The 18,072-nt window shown below is 37.8% G+C and overlaps 3 protein-coding genes across 6 annotated transcripts; 2 read left to right on the top strand and 1 right to left on the bottom strand.

Moving 5' to 3' along the window:
• Window positions 1-1,553: 1,553 nt before the first annotated feature.
• Window positions 1,554-3,225, bottom strand: RB195_021294 (uncharacterized protein; the record flags this gene model as incomplete). Of its 2 annotated transcripts, XM_064207953.1 has the most annotated exons (4): window positions 1,554-1,668; window positions 1,803-1,950; window positions 2,105-2,176; window positions 3,117-3,225. In XM_064207953.1, 4 exons carry the CDS (start codon window positions 3,223-3,225, stop codon window positions 1,554-1,556), a joined length of 444 nt encoding a protein of 147 aa, XP_064063834.1. The 2 variants fall into 2 exon arrangements, with proteins under 2 accessions (XP_064063834.1, XP_013303821.2); XM_013448367.2 differs by lacking the exon at window positions 3,117-3,225 and having other exon boundaries at window positions 2,105-2,132.
• RB195_021293 (uncharacterized protein) lies at window positions 3,084-3,702 on the top strand (the record flags this gene model as incomplete). Its single annotated transcript, XM_064207952.1, has 4 exons — window positions 3,084-3,176; window positions 3,384-3,471; window positions 3,553-3,608; window positions 3,685-3,702. 4 exons carry the CDS (start codon window positions 3,084-3,086, stop codon window positions 3,700-3,702), a joined length of 255 nt encoding a protein of 84 aa, XP_064063833.1.
• Window positions 3,703-7,132: 3,430 nt separating this feature from the next.
• On the top strand, window positions 7,133-16,821 carry RB195_021292 (uncharacterized protein; the record flags this gene model as incomplete). Of its 3 annotated transcripts, none has more annotated exons than XM_013448368.2 (26): window positions 7,133-7,135; window positions 7,212-7,417; window positions 7,532-7,577; window positions 7,634-7,657; window positions 8,885-8,953; window positions 9,250-9,372; window positions 9,772-9,872; window positions 10,099-10,167; window positions 10,245-10,435; window positions 10,489-10,567; window positions 10,656-10,725; window positions 10,817-10,924; window positions 11,151-11,252; window positions 11,536-11,639; window positions 11,799-11,889; window positions 12,048-12,216; window positions 12,858-13,011; window positions 13,084-13,194; window positions 13,953-14,184; window positions 14,247-14,337; window positions 15,000-15,106; window positions 15,247-15,345; window positions 15,406-15,540; window positions 15,615-15,723; window positions 15,849-15,933; window positions 16,704-16,821. In XM_013448368.2, the coding sequence occupies 26 exons, from the start codon at window positions 7,133-7,135 to the stop codon at window positions 16,819-16,821; spliced, it is 2,796 nt and encodes a 931-aa protein (XP_013303822.2). The 3 variants fall into 3 exon arrangements, with proteins under 3 accessions (XP_013303822.2, XP_064063831.1, XP_064063832.1); XM_064207951.1 differs by having other exon boundaries at window positions 14,247-14,370; XM_064207950.1 differs by lacking the exons at window positions 7,133-7,135; window positions 7,212-7,417; window positions 7,532-7,577 and having other exon boundaries at window positions 7,619-7,657; window positions 14,247-14,370.
• Between the last annotated feature and the right edge of the window lie 1,251 nt (window positions 16,822-18,072).

Genomic DNA, 18,072 nt, shown 5'->3' with positions numbered 1-18,072 from the left:
ACATTAGGTTCATCATAGTTCCATTGTGCACCTGGATCACATGATCTACTACAAATCCACGAACATATTCTTGGATCTTACCTTTCTCTAAATCTATTAATCTCTTCTACTTGCTATAGTCAGGTGTAAACAAAGAAATAAAGCTCGTCACATTTGCGTAAGCTGCTGAGCTCGAAGCGGCCCGACGGAGTTATCGGTTGGGATCAAAGTGGGACCATCGCAAACTGTAGCGAAGATTTGTGCTAGCAGGGGTCCCCTCGATCCTAACCGCCACGCACTAACGCAACGCTTCGAGGATTAGGTCGTTTTGACCCGACTGTATCCAGCACGATAAAAGTGGCCGATTTGAGGATTATATTTCACGAATCCTAGCCTTAAATAGTACTTCAGTATTCTCCACATATCTATTATATGGCTACAACTCTTTTCCCATATCCTTCTACATTTGTGGATATAGATAACGTTGTGGTCAGGTAGAACCCTCCTGAAGATCATGACAAATCCATAAGAACATTGGGCGGCAAATCTCCTCATCCGGGCGGTCTGGTGCAACGCACATTCCTTTGATACACACTTCCTTTTCCATTCCTGGTCCCACATCGGTTTTCCTTTTGCTATTTCACACCTATAGGAATTATTTTCTTCATTATTGGAAATATCTGACAATATCATGGATTCGCAAACGTTTTCAGTACCAGACTGACTTTTCTATCTTAATTTTTTAATCTTCTTAATTTTTCTCAAAAAGCAACCACGATTTACTGGTAGATTCCTGATGTAGCTCTTCTAAGGGAATTTTCTTCAGCGAAATCCATAGAGATAACTTTTTAACAGACTTGTTAGGTTTCACGCCTTTCTTCCAGAGAAGTTCCTTTGCTCCAGGAAGGACCCCAATTTAGTGTACTTCAAGTGGATTGAAGGCATCACCCCACGAATCTGAGGTGGTGCAGATTTTAGGTGGAGTACTCGTATACGGGATGGGAGACTACGGAGAGGGAGGTGATTCCGTCCATTTCTTCCTAATTGCCGTAAAAAACGGTCCGGAAGACGCGGCGCCGCACAAGGCTGGCGCGCTCCAGTCGAACTCCTTGTAGAAAATAGTGCGCCAAAACGAATGAAGCCGTATCTTCCGGGCCGTTTTTTACGGCAATTAGGGAGAAATGGACGGAATCACCCCCTCTCCGTAGTCTCCCATCCCGTTTACGAATACTCCACCTGAAATCTGCACCACCTCAGATTCGTGGGGTGATGCCTTTAAGGAAAGAAAATCGCTTCAAATTTTCGAAATTGGCAATATTTTTCTCCTGTTTTCTATCCTATACAGAAAGCGGAATTATATAAATACATGTGAAAAACTTTTATTGCTGACTCGGTAAAAGACGAATCCAGGACTATGCTCATAACTTTTCCGATATTTACAGCGGTTGCGTTTATACTTTCTGGTTGCTTCTCACATTTTCTTGCTAGGATTCTAGATAAAGAGACTTAGATAAATAAAGTCGGAGCAAGGTATCTTTATTACATTCTATGGAAAATATTATGAGTACATTATTTTAAATACTAACGAGTCTACTCTCTTCCTCTTCACAAACTTCCGTATCGAATGCGCCACTTAATACCGCATCGTTAAGTTCATCGTCGTCAACTCCCATTGCACGTCGTCGCTTCCTGAAATTGGCGATAATCCCAGACTATGTAAAGCACTAGGAAAAATACCACTTTTCTACTTAATATTCTATTTCAAGCGTCTATTTGTCATTTTCTTTTTCATTATTTCATAAAGATATGTGAAAAGTTCAAACCTTCGCACTCTTTCCTTGTAGAATTGGAAGCATTTTGTTACAATAAAACATCCTATAAATAGAACAACACCTCCAGAAAGAAACGCCACCACAGCAAACACTACCGATTCCAAATCTTGACCAAATGATCGAAATATACGACCGGAGGCTGAAATTCGTAAATTTGAAGCTCTTCCTTGAGAAGGATTCGTTGAGATTAAATCTGGAATTCTTTTAGTTGTTACAAAAAACATGCTTCATATAATTAATTATGGTTTCCTACTTTTCCTTGAGTTTTTCTTGAGAGGAAAAAAAAAACATACTCGGTTTTGGTTCTGTGTCCCAATTCATCTCCTTTTCGTAGGTCCCCGATCGATATGTTATGTATTCATAGCCTGAAATGTTTTGTATGGAATTACTGTTTTGTTTACTGTATTACAATTCATTTATGAAGAAGAGGTGATAATGAATAAAAGAAATCAGTTTTCGTATTTGAACATCCTAGATTCGAACCCAGGATGTTTAGAATTGCATGGATCATTGCAGCGTTCACCAGTTCCAAACTTAGGAATCAGGACTTTCAGGATTGGAGTACTATCCAATATTCTTACTACTGTGAGCTGTTTATTACATTTGTTAGTTTCTTAAAATTTGCTGAAGTGATATTTTTGTTGGATTACCACTTTCGTGTACAAAATTTCACGTGGAAATCAGAGTAATCTTTTGAAATATTTCAATATTTTACTGCTGATAAATTTTACGAAACGGTCGATCTAAAATATTGAACTTTCATGGACTTTAGACAACTTGAAACAAAAATAGATTTCCTTACTGAGACCCTCACACTCATTTTCTTTTTGTTCCTGGTGATTACTAGTAAGGCTCGAGTATTTGTACTTATTTTTTGTTAAAACGAAAATTCTGATTGAGCAGGTGTAGCGCTGTCAGTAAGAGGTTCGACTGTGACTGAACGGTTGATGGTTCGAAAATCCCCTGGGGTCATTCAAGCACTTTATCTCTGAGAACTAGATGAGTTGGTACCAGATTTGTCTGAGAGGATAGAAGCACTGACTCGATACATAATAAATACGTCAATACCTTCTGCTGGTGATATCGCACAGTTCTTTTGTTAGCTTCAAAGGCAGTATTCCACGAAGTTGACAATGCTGGGATCGATCCAGGAAATTTATTTATTTATTTATTTATTTAAAAAAAGTAAATGCTATGAGTTTAGATCGCGAGCACAAGCTCTATCACGCAGAATTCGTTTTAGTTCCCCGAAGAACGGCGTGAGAAACGGTCATGTTGCTTGAATTCCTCTACGAGGCACCTAACAACTTGTCACGTATGCGAGCGCAAGCACACGAACCGCGTCTGCGAGCAAACGGAAAATCGGTGACGATGTCTCTCTCGTTTGACGTGAGATGTTTGCCCACGTTCGCATACCTGACACGCTGCTAGGTGCTTCGTAGGGAAATTTGATCATCTACGTCATTTTTCCAAGGCAATTAAGGCGAATTACTAGCATATTCGTGATCTTCCCCCTTAATCGTATATTTTCCTGAACAAGTCCCAACATTAATTCCAAAATCCCAATTTAAGGGTATACTGCCGAGTAGTAACAAAAAATGGTTCGCATATTTAGGAAAAATGGATCCGTTTGTGGAACAGCAAGGTCTAGCAACGTCAAGTGAGATTCCGGGACCATCAATCATGTGGAACTGATGAATATTCACGTAAACTAGATACTTCTAGCTATTGAATGTTTCAGGAATTACACAGAAAATTAGTGGATATAGTGTGAAAGAGAAAAAAAGAGACAGAAAGGTGAGAACGTCTTCACAATCCTAACAATTGAGATTGACAACATTGAAAACTGTGTCGGAAACGAGGTGACTTTTAGAAGAAAAATAAGCCATAAGGAAGAAAGAAACGACAAAACACTGTGATGTGAAGCGATATTACAACATTATCCGAACAACTGCCTCTATACCAGTGATATCTTCCTGACTATGAATTACCTATGCACAACGCATATTCACACATTTATTCGATTTATTTTCCTCTTATCTGGAATCTATTTTTTTAAAGAGAAAAATCGCATTCCACTAATTCCTGAAAAGATCCGTCTTTGAGCCTTTGTGTTTATATTGAATTCCGAAACATTCCGAATACGTACAAAATGTATACAACAAATACTAAGAGAAGTGTGTGTGAGAAGCCATTATTGTCGATATTTGAAATTTTGGGGAGTATTTCATGGATCCATGTAATACTCTTTTATTTAATAGTTTTTTATAATTTGTAATTAGATACTCGTCAAAATAACCCCTATCTCTCCTGAAAAAAAAACGCAAACAACAATTACACTGACGCCAAACAGTAAATGAACTAGTATCCAGAACATGAAAAAAAATTTTTTTTTGTGCGAATTTTTTTTTCGTTGAAACAAAAAGAAGTTGGATTCGTAGTTGTTTTCCCAGTACTTATATCTTGCTGACCGTAATAAATTTCTTTCCAGCACAAAATGTGAATATATTAGTTGAAATTGTAGAGCTACAGTATCCCTTACAGATAAAGGATTTAAGAAAAACATACTAAACTGTGCTTGTCACAATAGTGAATAGGGCCGGCAACGAATCGGATCAATGAACATATGTTGATGAACACACGGAAGATTGTGGAAGATGCCATATGTTCGTATCCAGGATAAGAAGGACATGAATCATTTATCCAGACTTTAATTGATAGTTAATAGCAACTTTTTGTAACATTACCAATTGAAATTTCTGCGAGTATTCTAACAAATTAATATTTACAAAGGATAATCGAAACCACAAGTATGCAGTGGTCGTTAGCTAATCCAGAAAGTAAGCGACTGATAAATAACTGGGTAAATGACTGGTTTCTAGGAGAAGCAGTACATTTAGCCGTCTTAATGGCGTATGCCGGCGATATGGGGACGTCCAAAGCTATTTACCATGGATCACCATAGATCCTTTGATTAGTTTTACAATCGTTGTAAAATATATTATTATTGTATGACTGAAGAGCTGTAATTTGTTTAAACGATACTTAATTTTTTTAGAGGATAGTAAAAATTCCGTTTCTTCCGTGGTTGATCTACAAAATTGTTGAAACCCTCGGAAGGAAATTATAATCGTAAAATTTCGGGACTTCCTTTTTTCTTAGCACAGATTAGAGGTCGCTTACGGATAATTGTTCACTTTTCTTTCAGAATTCTGATCTACGATGGGTGCAGCTCGATTTTGTGAAAATTTCTAGTAATGAGTAGTGAACATTACAGTAATTTCGCTGAAAAAAGCTCATCTCTAGTCCTCCCCAAACTTTTATGCGAACATAAAATTTCTAAAGAAAAAAATCAGAAAACTCTACAGAACTAATGTCTGGTCTTTCATAGAAGATATACTATTTGTTAGATTTTTATATTCGAACTTGTAGAGCATACGGTAAAAGATTATTTACACTTTTTTTTTTAATCGAATCAGATTAGTAGTGTCGACAGTGGCGTAGAATACAAGGAGCACGTGGATTGCGGTATCGGATCATTTGAGTATAGTTATTCCACGAATTCGTACCGGGAAAGAAGTTGGATCAAGAATTGAATTCTTATTGCTGAATGACACTGTAGCTTTTGTGTTATTTCTGGATTGTTGTGGATATCACGGATGGCGATATCAGGCGATTCATGCCGACTCGAAATGTGTCACCATTACACAGCTCCGACTATGCTTTTTTCTTCACGGCGATCATGACGTAAGCTAGAATCTCCGACAGAATATCATTTAAATCCATAAACGAGAACATATGACAAGAATATCTGAGTAGCCGGCATGTTTGCCTCAAGGGCTTCAAAATATAACAGAATTAAAAAATTGATGAAGAAGGGAGAATAAGGAGTGAGGGAAAAAGAGAACCGATGGAGCTATTAGAATTGAAAATCCTTCGAATCCCAGGCGATTTTCTCCGTCAACTATAAACCTGTATTTGATCAGTTTCTGGTGATCAGTTATCGCTACAAAAATTTACAAAAAATCATTTAAATATAGAATTTTCGAAGAGTAACCATATTTAATTCTGGATTTTGGTGTGCTAGGTGATTTAGTAGGTATTTTACTCGTTTTTTGGATGCAAAAGTTCCTTCTGACTATTTTATCCTCTTCTCTAAAAGCATAGTTGTCCTTTAAGGATGCCAAAGTTTCTCCTATGTAAACAAAGTGCGAAAAAAAAAAACTTCTCCGCGACATTTGTGTATATAACGCCAGAAGGAATGTTTTTATAAAGTTTTTTTTTTGAACTACTTCAATTTCCCAATGGCTCAGTGTGTCCTTTTAGTAACACATTCGAGTGGACCATATCTTCTAAGACTGAAGTTTTTATTTTTCAATAGATCGCCTGATATTCAGCAACTATAGCTTTCTAAAAGGAGTTAAACGAGATTTCTGGGAACATGCTTTTTTTGAATTTTGATTCGATTCTTTTAAATATGATTTGAATTGATTTTTATTTTTTGTTTTTTCTACATGTATTTTCCATAGCCCGATTTGTTCCATTTATTGTGATTTTTTGGCATGTTTGTTCCGTTATTTTTATTATTGATCCGTTACTTCCGTAATAGTAAGTTGAAATAGTTATTACTTTGTTCACGACTTAGTAAACGTACGGAATAGTCCGTGATTCATGTTTATTGTGACTCACGCGATCCTTTGAAAAGAGTCTTGAGTCATATCACGATGTTTTACACGTCAGAAAAGCGTATTCCTATAGTCATGGACACCATAATCCCGAAATATTAAAAAAAAAACCAGATGCATGAACACGAGGACCCAGGCATCACATGTCTACGATGAACTAAGAACTGAAAATCCTGACTTTCATAAAATCAAGGAATTCTGTCTCTTTTCACCACTGTTTATTACTGTAAAACTTTTCCGAATCTTCCCGATAGGACTTATATAGATTTGAAAAGGCATCCACCAGGAATGAGGGGTCCCACAACGTCCACGGTATCTGAGTAGCCGCGAATACACGTGTAACAAGTCGCGCTTCCCTCGTACATCCTTGGCACCTCAACATAATTCCCCGGGTCTTATCACGAAAATTTGTCCCATTAGGGGAAACTATGTGCTTGCAATAATCGTCACAGGACCAACAGCGGTCTCTAGCAGGCAATTCTGCGTGAAAGTAATTTTTTTCTCCCAAAACCAATCCTAAGGAGGCGATCAGATATTTGTATACTGGTGTTGAGGTCCGAATGGATGTTGATAGCAAGAAAAGAGCACAATAGCTGGAAAATATCGCAAAAATGGATATAGAAATTAAATTTTAAGATGGTTGTTATTGCGAAATATTTTTAAATATACCCCTACATTCCAACGTGGTACAAAATAGAATCGAATATATTTTCAGGGATTTTCAAGCGAACTTGTGTGCATAACCCGATTTAATGTGTCAGTGAGGCGGCGGTGCGCTGTCTGGAATCAATCGATATTGCTGTCGTTCGTTCGGTCCGCTCGCACCCCCATCCCTCAACGGACGGGTCATCTCGACACAATTGCGCTGCTGCGCACTGCATTTTGCTATGAATATCACTCATTCCTGGATGAGATCGTAGTGTAAGTATTCATGTTTATTTCAATAATATCTTAATCCTTAAAAGAGTTAGCTTCACTTTTGCGGATGAAATCCGATGCAACAACTGTTCGCTACGTTTTTTTTTTGCTGCTCAGGATCCATTGCTTGATAGATGAAAGTACTGTGTCTGCGAACAATTCGGTATTACTGGTTCACACCGTCGGATCGACCACAGCATCACGATGGCAATGGTCAAGTACTGGGGTGACGAAAAACACGCGGTATTGTCATTTATTACTTTTATTTTTTCTTCCTCTTACCAATATTTGTGGTTTTTTCAGTCAATTCACTTAAAATTCACTGCGTATAGTAGTTTTGTTGACTCGCTCTGTTTGTCCTTTCCCCGTTTCGGTACATTTATCACACTCTGCAAATGCAGACATCTAACTCACGTCTTTTTTTTTTGTTCTATACTCACTTACTATTAATATATTCGATAAAGTGGCGCAGTGTAATTCGAGGCTCAAGGTTAATTTACATCCACGGTTATTGTTTACAATTGTGAATGACGAACTGATACCGATATTGATTGACGATGATTATACAAGGTAACTCATTGAGTGATCCCCATTACTCTCCTAAATTGCTGGGCCGTTCCAGAAAAAGATACATTCAATTTCACAAAAAAAGACTCGTCTTCTAAAATTTTCGCCTTTGAAAGTATTGGGACTCTGCAGCAGCAATGAAATTTATCAGGGAATTCTGGTGTTTTTTTTCCAAAATTTGTAAGAAAGTGCCAAGCTTAGAATAGAAGTGATTATCGGCCTAGATCTTTCCAGATACTTTTTTTTGTCGCAACTGTTTCCTTTATTTCGGATGTGGAGGCACTGCTGTTGCACAACCGTCCATACATTTTTTCGTTTTTTTTTCCATTTTTTTGCTCGCTGTAGTGTGCGATCCTTAAGAAATTTTAAAGATTTACAATGCTCTACCTTGGCTTTCGCGAGGATAAAAAACTTTTGTTGGTTTTATATCCGCCACATCACAGGCTTAATTGTTAGGCGCTAGGATTTCGATTTCCGCTAACAACGAAACTGTTAAATTCTTGGCCTCAACTGAAGGTGTTTATGTACTTTTTAGCTATCCTATAATAATCCCTTGTTATCTTTCTCCTTTCCGTCATCCTATTATCTTTCTTTGGTGATTTTCTTACGCGTTGTTTTTAATGTTCACCTCCGCTGTACTCCGTCTTTAATAATTTCTGTATTATCAGCATCGTAAATAAAACGGATTCTTCCTCATCCTCAAACGAATTCATTGTTTTGCTTTGTTTACAAAGCGTTATTTTTTCCAAAGTGGTTTTTGATGCTCCCATATGTGAAAGAATCTGATTCGATTTACTCAGCTGATTCTCTTGCAGTACCAAATGTAAATACTGCTTTGAACACAATGATTATTTTTATGAGGATAGTTCCTTCTTCTTTTTCCTAACTGATATCCTCTTATAGGACGCAGTGTACGCCGTTTATCTGAAAAAGGTCAGATATGTTCCTCCTCCAGGTTACGACGGTGTACCGGTTAGTCTTCTGTTTAATTATTGAATATGAGGAGACATATATTGGGAAAAATGTAGTTGGGCAGGGGGGGGGGGGGGGACACTCATTGCTATTATTTCTGGACGTTTTATCTTACTTTTTCCACTTAGTAACTTTAGCTTACTTGTCATTGATCCTCTAAGGCTTATGCTTAAGTCTTAGGGCCCTGACTGACTGATTTAGTTATTCACTTCCAGAAATAAGAGCGCCACTGAGTACCCCTTCCCTCTCAACATTTTACCCGCCATATTTCCGAGTTTATCGCCAAATATTTGCAGAGGTACCGTGCCATCGATCCGGACCGTCCTCAACTTCAATGTCCGTGCCCAGGATCAGATCATCTCCAATGGGAAAGTGTGAAGGAGCGTGTGATAAAAGCCGGTACCATGGAAAAGCTTGTGGTGTGTTGAATGTTACCTCAGTTTATACAACTTGCATATTTTCTTTAGTAATATCTCTTTCGTGGAATAATCTCAAAGATGTTTTTTGCTAATTTGAAAAAAATTTTCTGGTTTTGAGAGTTTCTAAGGTGTACTAACGATGAAAAAAGTTATTTGTGGTGATTGGTGGCTTCGGTGGTTTATAAATCACGAAGTGTCGGATATCAGTGAATGATGGATCAATCCTTATGCAGTTCTTTCGTTTACTTGTGGTTTCTCACGTTTGTTTAGGATCAGCTAAAGATTTCTCGTCATAGTGCGAGCCATTTGCTACCTACTTTTTTCTTTAAAAATGTTTTTCTTCCTCTTTCATCAAGTGCTTTCATTTTTTGTACATGCAAAGATGTTCTTTTCAACCAGGAATGCCTCGTGGGTGCAGATGGCACAATGGATTCTCGACATTTCAACGTATTTTTTGCCACATATAGAGCATTTGCGGAACCTATGAATGTGCTAGATAGGTATATTCAATTTATTTATTTTTTGCCCAGTGTCCTATTCTGTATTACTTCCTTTGTTTTCTACCTCAAATCCCTTCTTTTTGGGATGATGACGATTAGGAGTTGTTGATTGTTTGGTTGTTTTCTTTCTGAACCCAGTACTCATGTAGCAGTTCCTTTGACTCGTTATCACCTTACCTCACCCTTACCTTGCCTCCTTATTTACGCAAATAACATCCCTTTTTAGATTACTTCGTCGCTATGAGTCACTTGAAAATGAGGTGAACTCGAGTACATCCGCTCTTGTTATACAAAAGTTAGTTTTCTTATTCCTTGTCTTTTCTTTTTCATGTTGTTTCTTTATGCTAAATTTCTATAGAAAACAGTTTGTAGTTCTATCCGATCAATATTGATCTGCTGGTTGGACATGTATCCGGAGGATTTTTACGATCCCGAATGCGATTTCTCTATGCTTACGAACATACTGGATTTTGGGCAACGCAGCAAGTTATCCGACTTACGAGCTAAGTCAAGAAAGCTACTGGAACGCTTCAAGCATGTTCAGGAAGAAGGCGGCATGATAGGTACCAATTTTCCCGGAATTCTTGTTATTTTGGAATTTCTAGGCCAATTTCAGCCGCTCTTCCATCCCTAGATCAGCTTGCTTATGCTTTTGGTTACGATGCTTCTGAATATTCGAAAAATCCGCAGGAGAGGTTGGTGTTCGGCCGGTTTTTTTTTATAATCGCCGAAAGAACAATTCTACAATGGGTCTATCTTTCAATAAATATAATTCTCCTGCAGAGTGAAGATGTTCGACGTGGGGAGCGAAAATTGTGTCCAGATTGCAGAGCAATTAACATTTTGGGATGCGGTATCTGTTTTTCAACATCTTTTCAAAGAGTGGATAATGACGTATCCATTTTGTACGCGACAGATATTTCAGCACATTCATCTGTACTTAGGAACTCTTCCGTGAACTCATCATCCATCAATGTCAAGGATGTGTATGGTCAAAAAGGCATAGGTTACCAAATGAAAAGGTGTACACAGTGAAAGCAACCATTGATCAGGTACTGTACTTCTATCCATCTCTGTCATTTATCGTAATTTATTATATTTGATAAAATTGATAGGAATTGATTTCTTATGCGCGAATAGGGGTAATTGTGATGTGTAAAGGATGAGAACTAGCTTTTTTTTTATCGCAAAGAGTACCAGAAGGATGTCAGTATCACTCGATGCTGTCTTTATTGTGAGACATTAAAGTGCACTTAAAAAAGAGATTGTTTTTCTCAGTTCAATGCAGTCTCACAACGGGTCATGACGAGTATCGTTCTGCCAGACTGTCGACCTGATTTTCGGGCCAAGATAATCGCCAAATGGATCGATATTGCGAGAGTTAGTTGATTTATATGATTGATTCTAGTTTACGTCTAAAGTTATTCGACAGAAATAAAAAGTTTAAGATATTTACATGCTATCTTTTTTTTGCCACCTCTGCACTTTCGTTCACTCTTCATATTCGAAAGAGCTGCTTAGAAATTTTGTTACTATCTGTTTTATTTTGATTAGGTTAGATATTGGAGCGTATTGCTTCTGGAAATGACTAGAATTAGCATAATGGAACATCTTGTGTCGAGATGAAGCGAGCTATGTTTAGTTATGCTCTTGAGGTTTTAAGGAACTCCGAGCTCTGAAGAACTTCTCGTCGTTGAAAGCGGTCTTGTCGAGCCTTCAGTCTGAACCAGTGCATCGCTTGAAATCTGTGTGGGCCCTTGTTCCGAGGTACACATATATCGAGTTCTGACAAAGATTCTTTTCGCACAAACTCCGTAGGTTGTGTAAATTCTTAGAGCTCAGATGCTTGCTGTGACGTGGAATGTTACAAGCCAGATTCTTTCAAAATGGAGCTTTGGCTTAGTATCCGGCAATGTACTTCTTCAGTCGATCTATGGCGCAGTTCCGCGATCTGTCAGCAATTTACGACATGGACGAGGAGGGTGACGAACGGAACGCTCGACGAATACTGGAGCAGGTTGGAAATGGCTATTGTAGAAAACATAGAAGATGGTTGGGTCCGAGGAGGTTGACGACGTGTTTTTCTCTTTGCAATTTCGTTCTTTTTTGATATTGCACTCCTTGTTTCTCTTTAGTTTTGTCTGATCGAAGACGTTACTTTCGATATTTTTATAGGAAGGAACAGCCAAAAGTTCACCACTCAGACGTCCCCAACTCGTTCAGAACTGTCGGCGAACAAAGAGTGATGTAAATTTAGCGGAATGTCAGGGCACGGTGCCGTATTTGGGCTCGTTCCTTACGGATTTAACAATGATAGATCAATGCACTCAGGATTTTACTGAAGGTACTGTTTTTTTTTTGTTGTTGTAAATCTTGTATACCACTGGATAATTCGACTTGGTAAACATTTCCACAATGTTTACTCTTTTATCTTCATCTAATAGAAAAAAAAAGAGCGAGATTTTTCTTTTGAATTTTTTGATTCGATATCAACAGTGATTTTTCGTGGTTTCCATTGGTTTGATGTCTGCTGGGCTGTCGCAGTTTTGAAGTTCTGAAGCTTACATTTGTGGAGTTTCATTTCAAACACATCCATTTGTCTTTGTTCTATTCTTGCGGCCCATACGTATAAATTCCTATTTCTACTTGAGCAACTGTAGTAACGAGCCTTGATATCCTCTTTTTGATGAATATAATTTGTTCATGACCATAGGTGCGATAGGGAGAAGCCGGACCCTCCTCAGGTGAAGGGGGTTTAGCTCATGGGGTGCAGCTCAAGTGAACGGGGTCCTTTAGCCAACCGTGCAAAAATGAAGGGGGTCAGAGCACCGACTATCGCATCTTTGTTCATGACTGTTATTGAATGCGTCATGAATGATGTGATTTGTCTTCTTTCCTCTGATTTCGAATAGAATAACTTAATTTATATTTCTATTTGTTGTTGTGAAGACTAGATAGTTCTAAAGTGATCTTTTTTTTTCTCAGATGGATTGATCAACTTCGAGAAACGTCGTAAGGAATTTGAAGTGCTGGCAAAGCTTCGACTTTTCCAGTCAGCTGCTCGTGCTTATCACATACCCATGGATCGCGTGTTCTGTGCATGGTTTCACTTTTTACCGTGCTTATCCGAGAAGGAGTGGTGAGTGTTTCCTTTGTTGAGTGCTCAAAGGAGCTGTAGAGGAACGCTTTTTGAGTCTTTTCATTCTTGCAGTTTCAATCGTTCTTTGGAAGTCGAACAGCCAACGGTAGTTTCAACGCCCGATCTTAATTCGCGTCACAACACATCACAATCCAATGGAAACTCCAATGTATTGGCAAAAAGGTGTGTTAGCTGTTATTGTAATACTTCAATTCATTGCAGTCCCTAGATATAAAGACGAAGACGATTGACCTTAACGACATCTCACCAAAGATTATATGGCGTTGTTTTGGAATGTTGATTTTGTTTGTGTGACCTTTGTGGTTGACAAATCCTTTTGAAGAATTTAACTGATGATTCTTCGTTCTTGACTCCCTCAGATACGAATTCCAACACTCATCGATTATGCTCCGGGTAGACCCAAGTTGATTGTAGTATCACATTTGTCGTGACTTATTTATTCAGCGGATGAGCGGTGATTTTTTTAATCGAAATATGATGTGCACATATTATTAAAACATCGTAGGTTCCTCAAATGTCCCATAATCCAGGTCCATTTTCTGATATCCATACTTCATATCGAAGTGTCGAAGTTTTAGTGGGACCTTTATTCACACGTTGTTGAAGCAGTTCAAATCCATTACCTTATTATGTTTATGTTTTCTGATGTAGGTAAGATCGAAAAAATATTCACAAAGGTTGTTGGCGCGAGATGATGCTGTCACGAGTAGGCGCGACGTCCTTGAGCGCATTTCAGTGCTCAGTTTCGGTGACGATCAATTGGATGAGCATTGCTTTTAAAAAAACAACATTGACGACCTTCCAAGGTCGACCTGCAACACATTCTGTCACGATCGCGTTTTGTCTCAGTGTGAAATCCATGCCCGCTCTAAACATTGTTTATTCCTTTCTTTAATGCTACATAAAATGTGTGCTTTCAGCAACACACTCGCTCGTCTATTCAATTCGTCGAAACTTAGTGAAGATGGGAATGCGAATGTTTCGCATTCGCATTCGCACTCTCATTCGCATTCTCAATCCAGCTATGCCGATCCAGTCGTCGAATCTACCTTAGCCGCTATATCCCCGATGGCTGTCCGACTCTCGAGTGACAGTTGCACCAATTATGAAGAATGGATCGACGGTCGTGTTGATGGAGGACCTCCTGGACCCGTAAGGATATGCAACATATTTTCATTTACCTGCTAGAACGTTTTAAAACTTGTTAAATACAGGTGTCGCTTTCACGGACGATGTCTCGGACAGCGCCAGGTGTTCAATCATTTACAGCACCGTCAACGCCTGCAAGCTCAGTGTCCTACAAAGGTGGAAGGTCTACATTTTATCAGCAACGTATCGGTCCGTTGTTTTTTAAAGCATATTCCGGCATTATTGAGTTCCTCGCAGAAATGTGAAGTCATTTTGACGTGCGTAGCGGTTCCTACAAGTCCGCACGCCTCTAACTTCCAAAATAAAAATTACTCAACGTCATTCAGTTGAAGAGACACTGGTGCTATTGAATGAGGACTTCCTTTTTGCCGGTGAACAATACACATAAATGTTGTTCTGACCTTGTTAATAGTTCCCTTTTCCTGATCAACCACCACCAAATATTTTTCCGAACATTGTATGTATATTTTGTCTCCTTTTCCTCTTCGGATATCCTTACAATAGAATATTCATCACTCTTGGTTTCCTAGTATTTACGTAGTTTTGCAAGAAACATCAGATTGCTTTCAAATTCCCTCCTTATGATTTCCTCTTTTGTTTCATTCTTCAGTTGTAAAATATCTTCTGATATCGTATTTTCTTCCTGCAGTTCCTATGTTTTCTCTTACAACAACTTCTGTCCGTTGCATTCATAGTGATGAGTTCCCTTTCAGAAATCTATTAGACTTTCCTTTATAAAAAAAAACCCCTCGGAAGTTGTTGATGATGCAATAAAGTTGTGGTGCTTGTTTAGGAAAAATTGGACGTGTCGTATTTAGGATGCGAATTCTCACCTCTTGATGTGTTTCCTCACAAAAGAGCGTACAGTGGTGACTCAACGCAGGAACTGGAAGCCTCTATTTCCGCAACTATTCCGGAGTGTTCGGTGAGAGAACGAATCTGTAGAAGCGTTTTTTCTTTTTGTTGAAGTTACGACTTTTTATCGTCATCGTTTTTATTGTGATGCCATCAAAAAGATCCGAAATTTCGATGATCCACGCATGGTAGTTGTTTTCTGTTTTTCAGAGAGTGTGTTCTGAACATTCACGTATGGACTGTTTTGACACACCTAGCTGCAGTGCTTCCGTGCCAGATCATATCAAACGAGGATTGCATCAGAGTGATGTCAGTTAAGGTTTACTATTAATATATTAGAATCGTTCGTCTCATAGACTAAATTTTCAGGCATCCACCTGCTCATCATCCTCATACCAGTCCTCTGGACCTCAAGCAGATAGTGGATCTTTTCATCTAGCTCGAGTAGGGCTCGATGATGAATGTCAATCATCTGTAGGTTGTGCGAATTACAAGTGCATTAAAGTCAGTTATTTTTTTTCCTATCCCTTATATTAGTTCCTTTTCTTTATTAAATTTGTATGTTTGTCCTTCTTTAGGTAAAAAACGGTGATCGTATGAACGAATTAATAACCAGAGCACTAGAGAAACACCTTATAGAGAGCCAAGAAGATGAATACTGCCTTGTGCAATTGCTTCCAAATGGAGGTGCTTATATTTGTTCTAAGATTTTCGTTGGTTAACTGTTTTTTTTTCTCTCGTTGTTGTGACATTTCTAAAATATATTGGCTTGTTTTTCGCTCAATCGCTAATCAAATTATACGAATTTTCAGGCGAATTTCAACTTCCGGATAAATGTAATCCGTACTATGCAGTAGCACCAGATCCTTCGTCTCCTATGCTGAACCTTTTATTACGGCAAGTTAATGAAGATTAGTTTTGATTTTTACAGGTTCTCTCCAACATCTCAAAAGTTGTTTTTTTTTTTCGTGTCTGCATGAAAGAATGGAATAAGAATCCAAATTTTCACCAAAAACCGAAGTGTCTGAACAAAAAATTCTCTTACAGGATTCTTCCTAGATGCAGAGTAACGTTTGAAAGGAAAAGAAAAAAATCAGCGCTCCGAGATTGTAGCTGCCTGGGGTCGACTTTTATTTAACTTCTGTTTGTGGTTCTCCTTTCATTGCCTGTGATCTCCTCAATTACTTTTCCCTACTTACATTTTCTCCTCTTTTATCTTATTCGAAAAGTAGTTCTTGAAACTGCATACCTATACAGGAAAGTTTTTATATTAGACATAAATCTAGAATCTCAAGCAAAAAAAAAAGCCATGAACAACTCTAATGAGGGACCTTCCGTATCAACTTTGCGCTCCTTTTAATCCATGTTTTGTGTTCATCGATCGGAACCATGGCAACCACCACATGGTGACCTTCAAACATTTTTGCGCAAGGGAATTTGTGTATGGGCATTACTTTAATTTTCAAGGCTGCGTTGCGAGATTCCTGAAAATGTGCACTTAGCACCAATGTGCCGTTGTTTCTTCATTACTTCCTTGAAGTAGCAATAACAAACATGCGTTTTATATACTTTTTCGTAGCAAATATTTCGAATTCCCACGTTAACCCTACGTTTCAAACCAATCAATACTTGAATACATCGTTACCATAACGAGTCTTTTCTTTTAGAAAACGCAAAGATGGCGCAAAAGGTGACGGATCATCGCCACAGGTTGGTCCTGCAACGAAAAAGCTCAACAAAATGAAAAGATCGAATCTTCTAAGATGGAGCAGCGGATATCTATAACTGAAGTAGTTCATCTACTTTTAATATATCACTTTAAAAGTTTGTTGCTTCATAACATGAGAAAATTATAAAATGTTTACTATTAGCTGAGTTAAGTTTTTTTTTTAAATATATTTTTTGTGTTCTTGGATTGTGCTTTAAATGACTCATAATCCTGCTGAAGATCGTGATAATAGCAATAATGATAATAGTCAATATTTCCCTTACATTGGACACTGTAATGAGGTTAACGATGACCTCAGCTGTCTTTCTCGTTTCCCTTTGATATTATTATTTTTACAAACTTGTGTCATTCACCATTTCGTGAAAATTCATTACATGGGTATGTACTAGTTCATTTTCATTACAATGTGATTTACAATTTTGTCTATAACTTTATTTTATATCTCTATGTCGCAGAAATCTCTTGAAGGTGTTTCTACGTTTTACAACTTCTTTTCTTTGATACATGGTGAACTCATTTCGTGAGTTTATATTTTATTTTTATTTTTTATTTTCTGCTTTGCTTGCAGTCAGTTTGCTCAATACTTAACATGCACAATTTTATTTCCGTTGATTACGCCTCTGTAGTATACTTAATTTCACGAAATTTCTCGATTGTGATCGTCGTTTATTGAATAATAATATATGTGGAACTAATGATTTGCGGAAAGTGTACTCAATGTAACAGTAATGAAAAAAAACCAGGAGAGGAAAGGAGGTCTGCATCATCCAGGAGGAGCAAGTCCATCTTGTTTAGTAAAATTCGCTGAGACACTGTAAAATGCTTCGAAATTCAACAATTTCAAATGTTCTGTAAGAAGAGTGCGAAATTCTGCAAAAAAAGGATATGTAAGGAAATAATCGATACCTATCCAACACTCATGGTGAAGAGTAAGGCGAAGTTATGTGCTGAGCGATGAATTCATAGACCACACACTACCATACCTCCATTATGGATGTACAATTAGTGAGAGGGGAAAAATTACAGTTTTTCGTATACGGTAATTTATAAGATCTGTTACATCAGCAGTAACACTGGATCTATCAATGAGGATATGGAGAAATCCCAAATTCATCGACTTCTTAGTCTTTATCACAGACTTTTTAATGTTGATAATGCTTCCTACAATAGTATTCTATAGTAAATTACGGATTTTTTTGTGATATTGTTATTTTTGTTAATTATTCAAATCAATTGATCCCTAGTTGGAAACATTGAAATCATCTAAGCTTTTCACGTTGGCTAGTGGTACATCAGATTGGAATATA

This window comes from Necator americanus, chromosome X (genome assembly GCF_031761385.1).
Source record: "Necator americanus strain Aroian chromosome X, whole genome shotgun sequence".
Classification (NCBI taxonomy): Eukaryota; Metazoa; Nematoda; class Chromadorea; order Rhabditida; family Ancylostomatidae; genus Necator; species Necator americanus.
The sequence above is the reverse complement of the archived record's forward strand: the minus strand, read 5'-3'. Positions and strand labels throughout refer to the sequence as shown.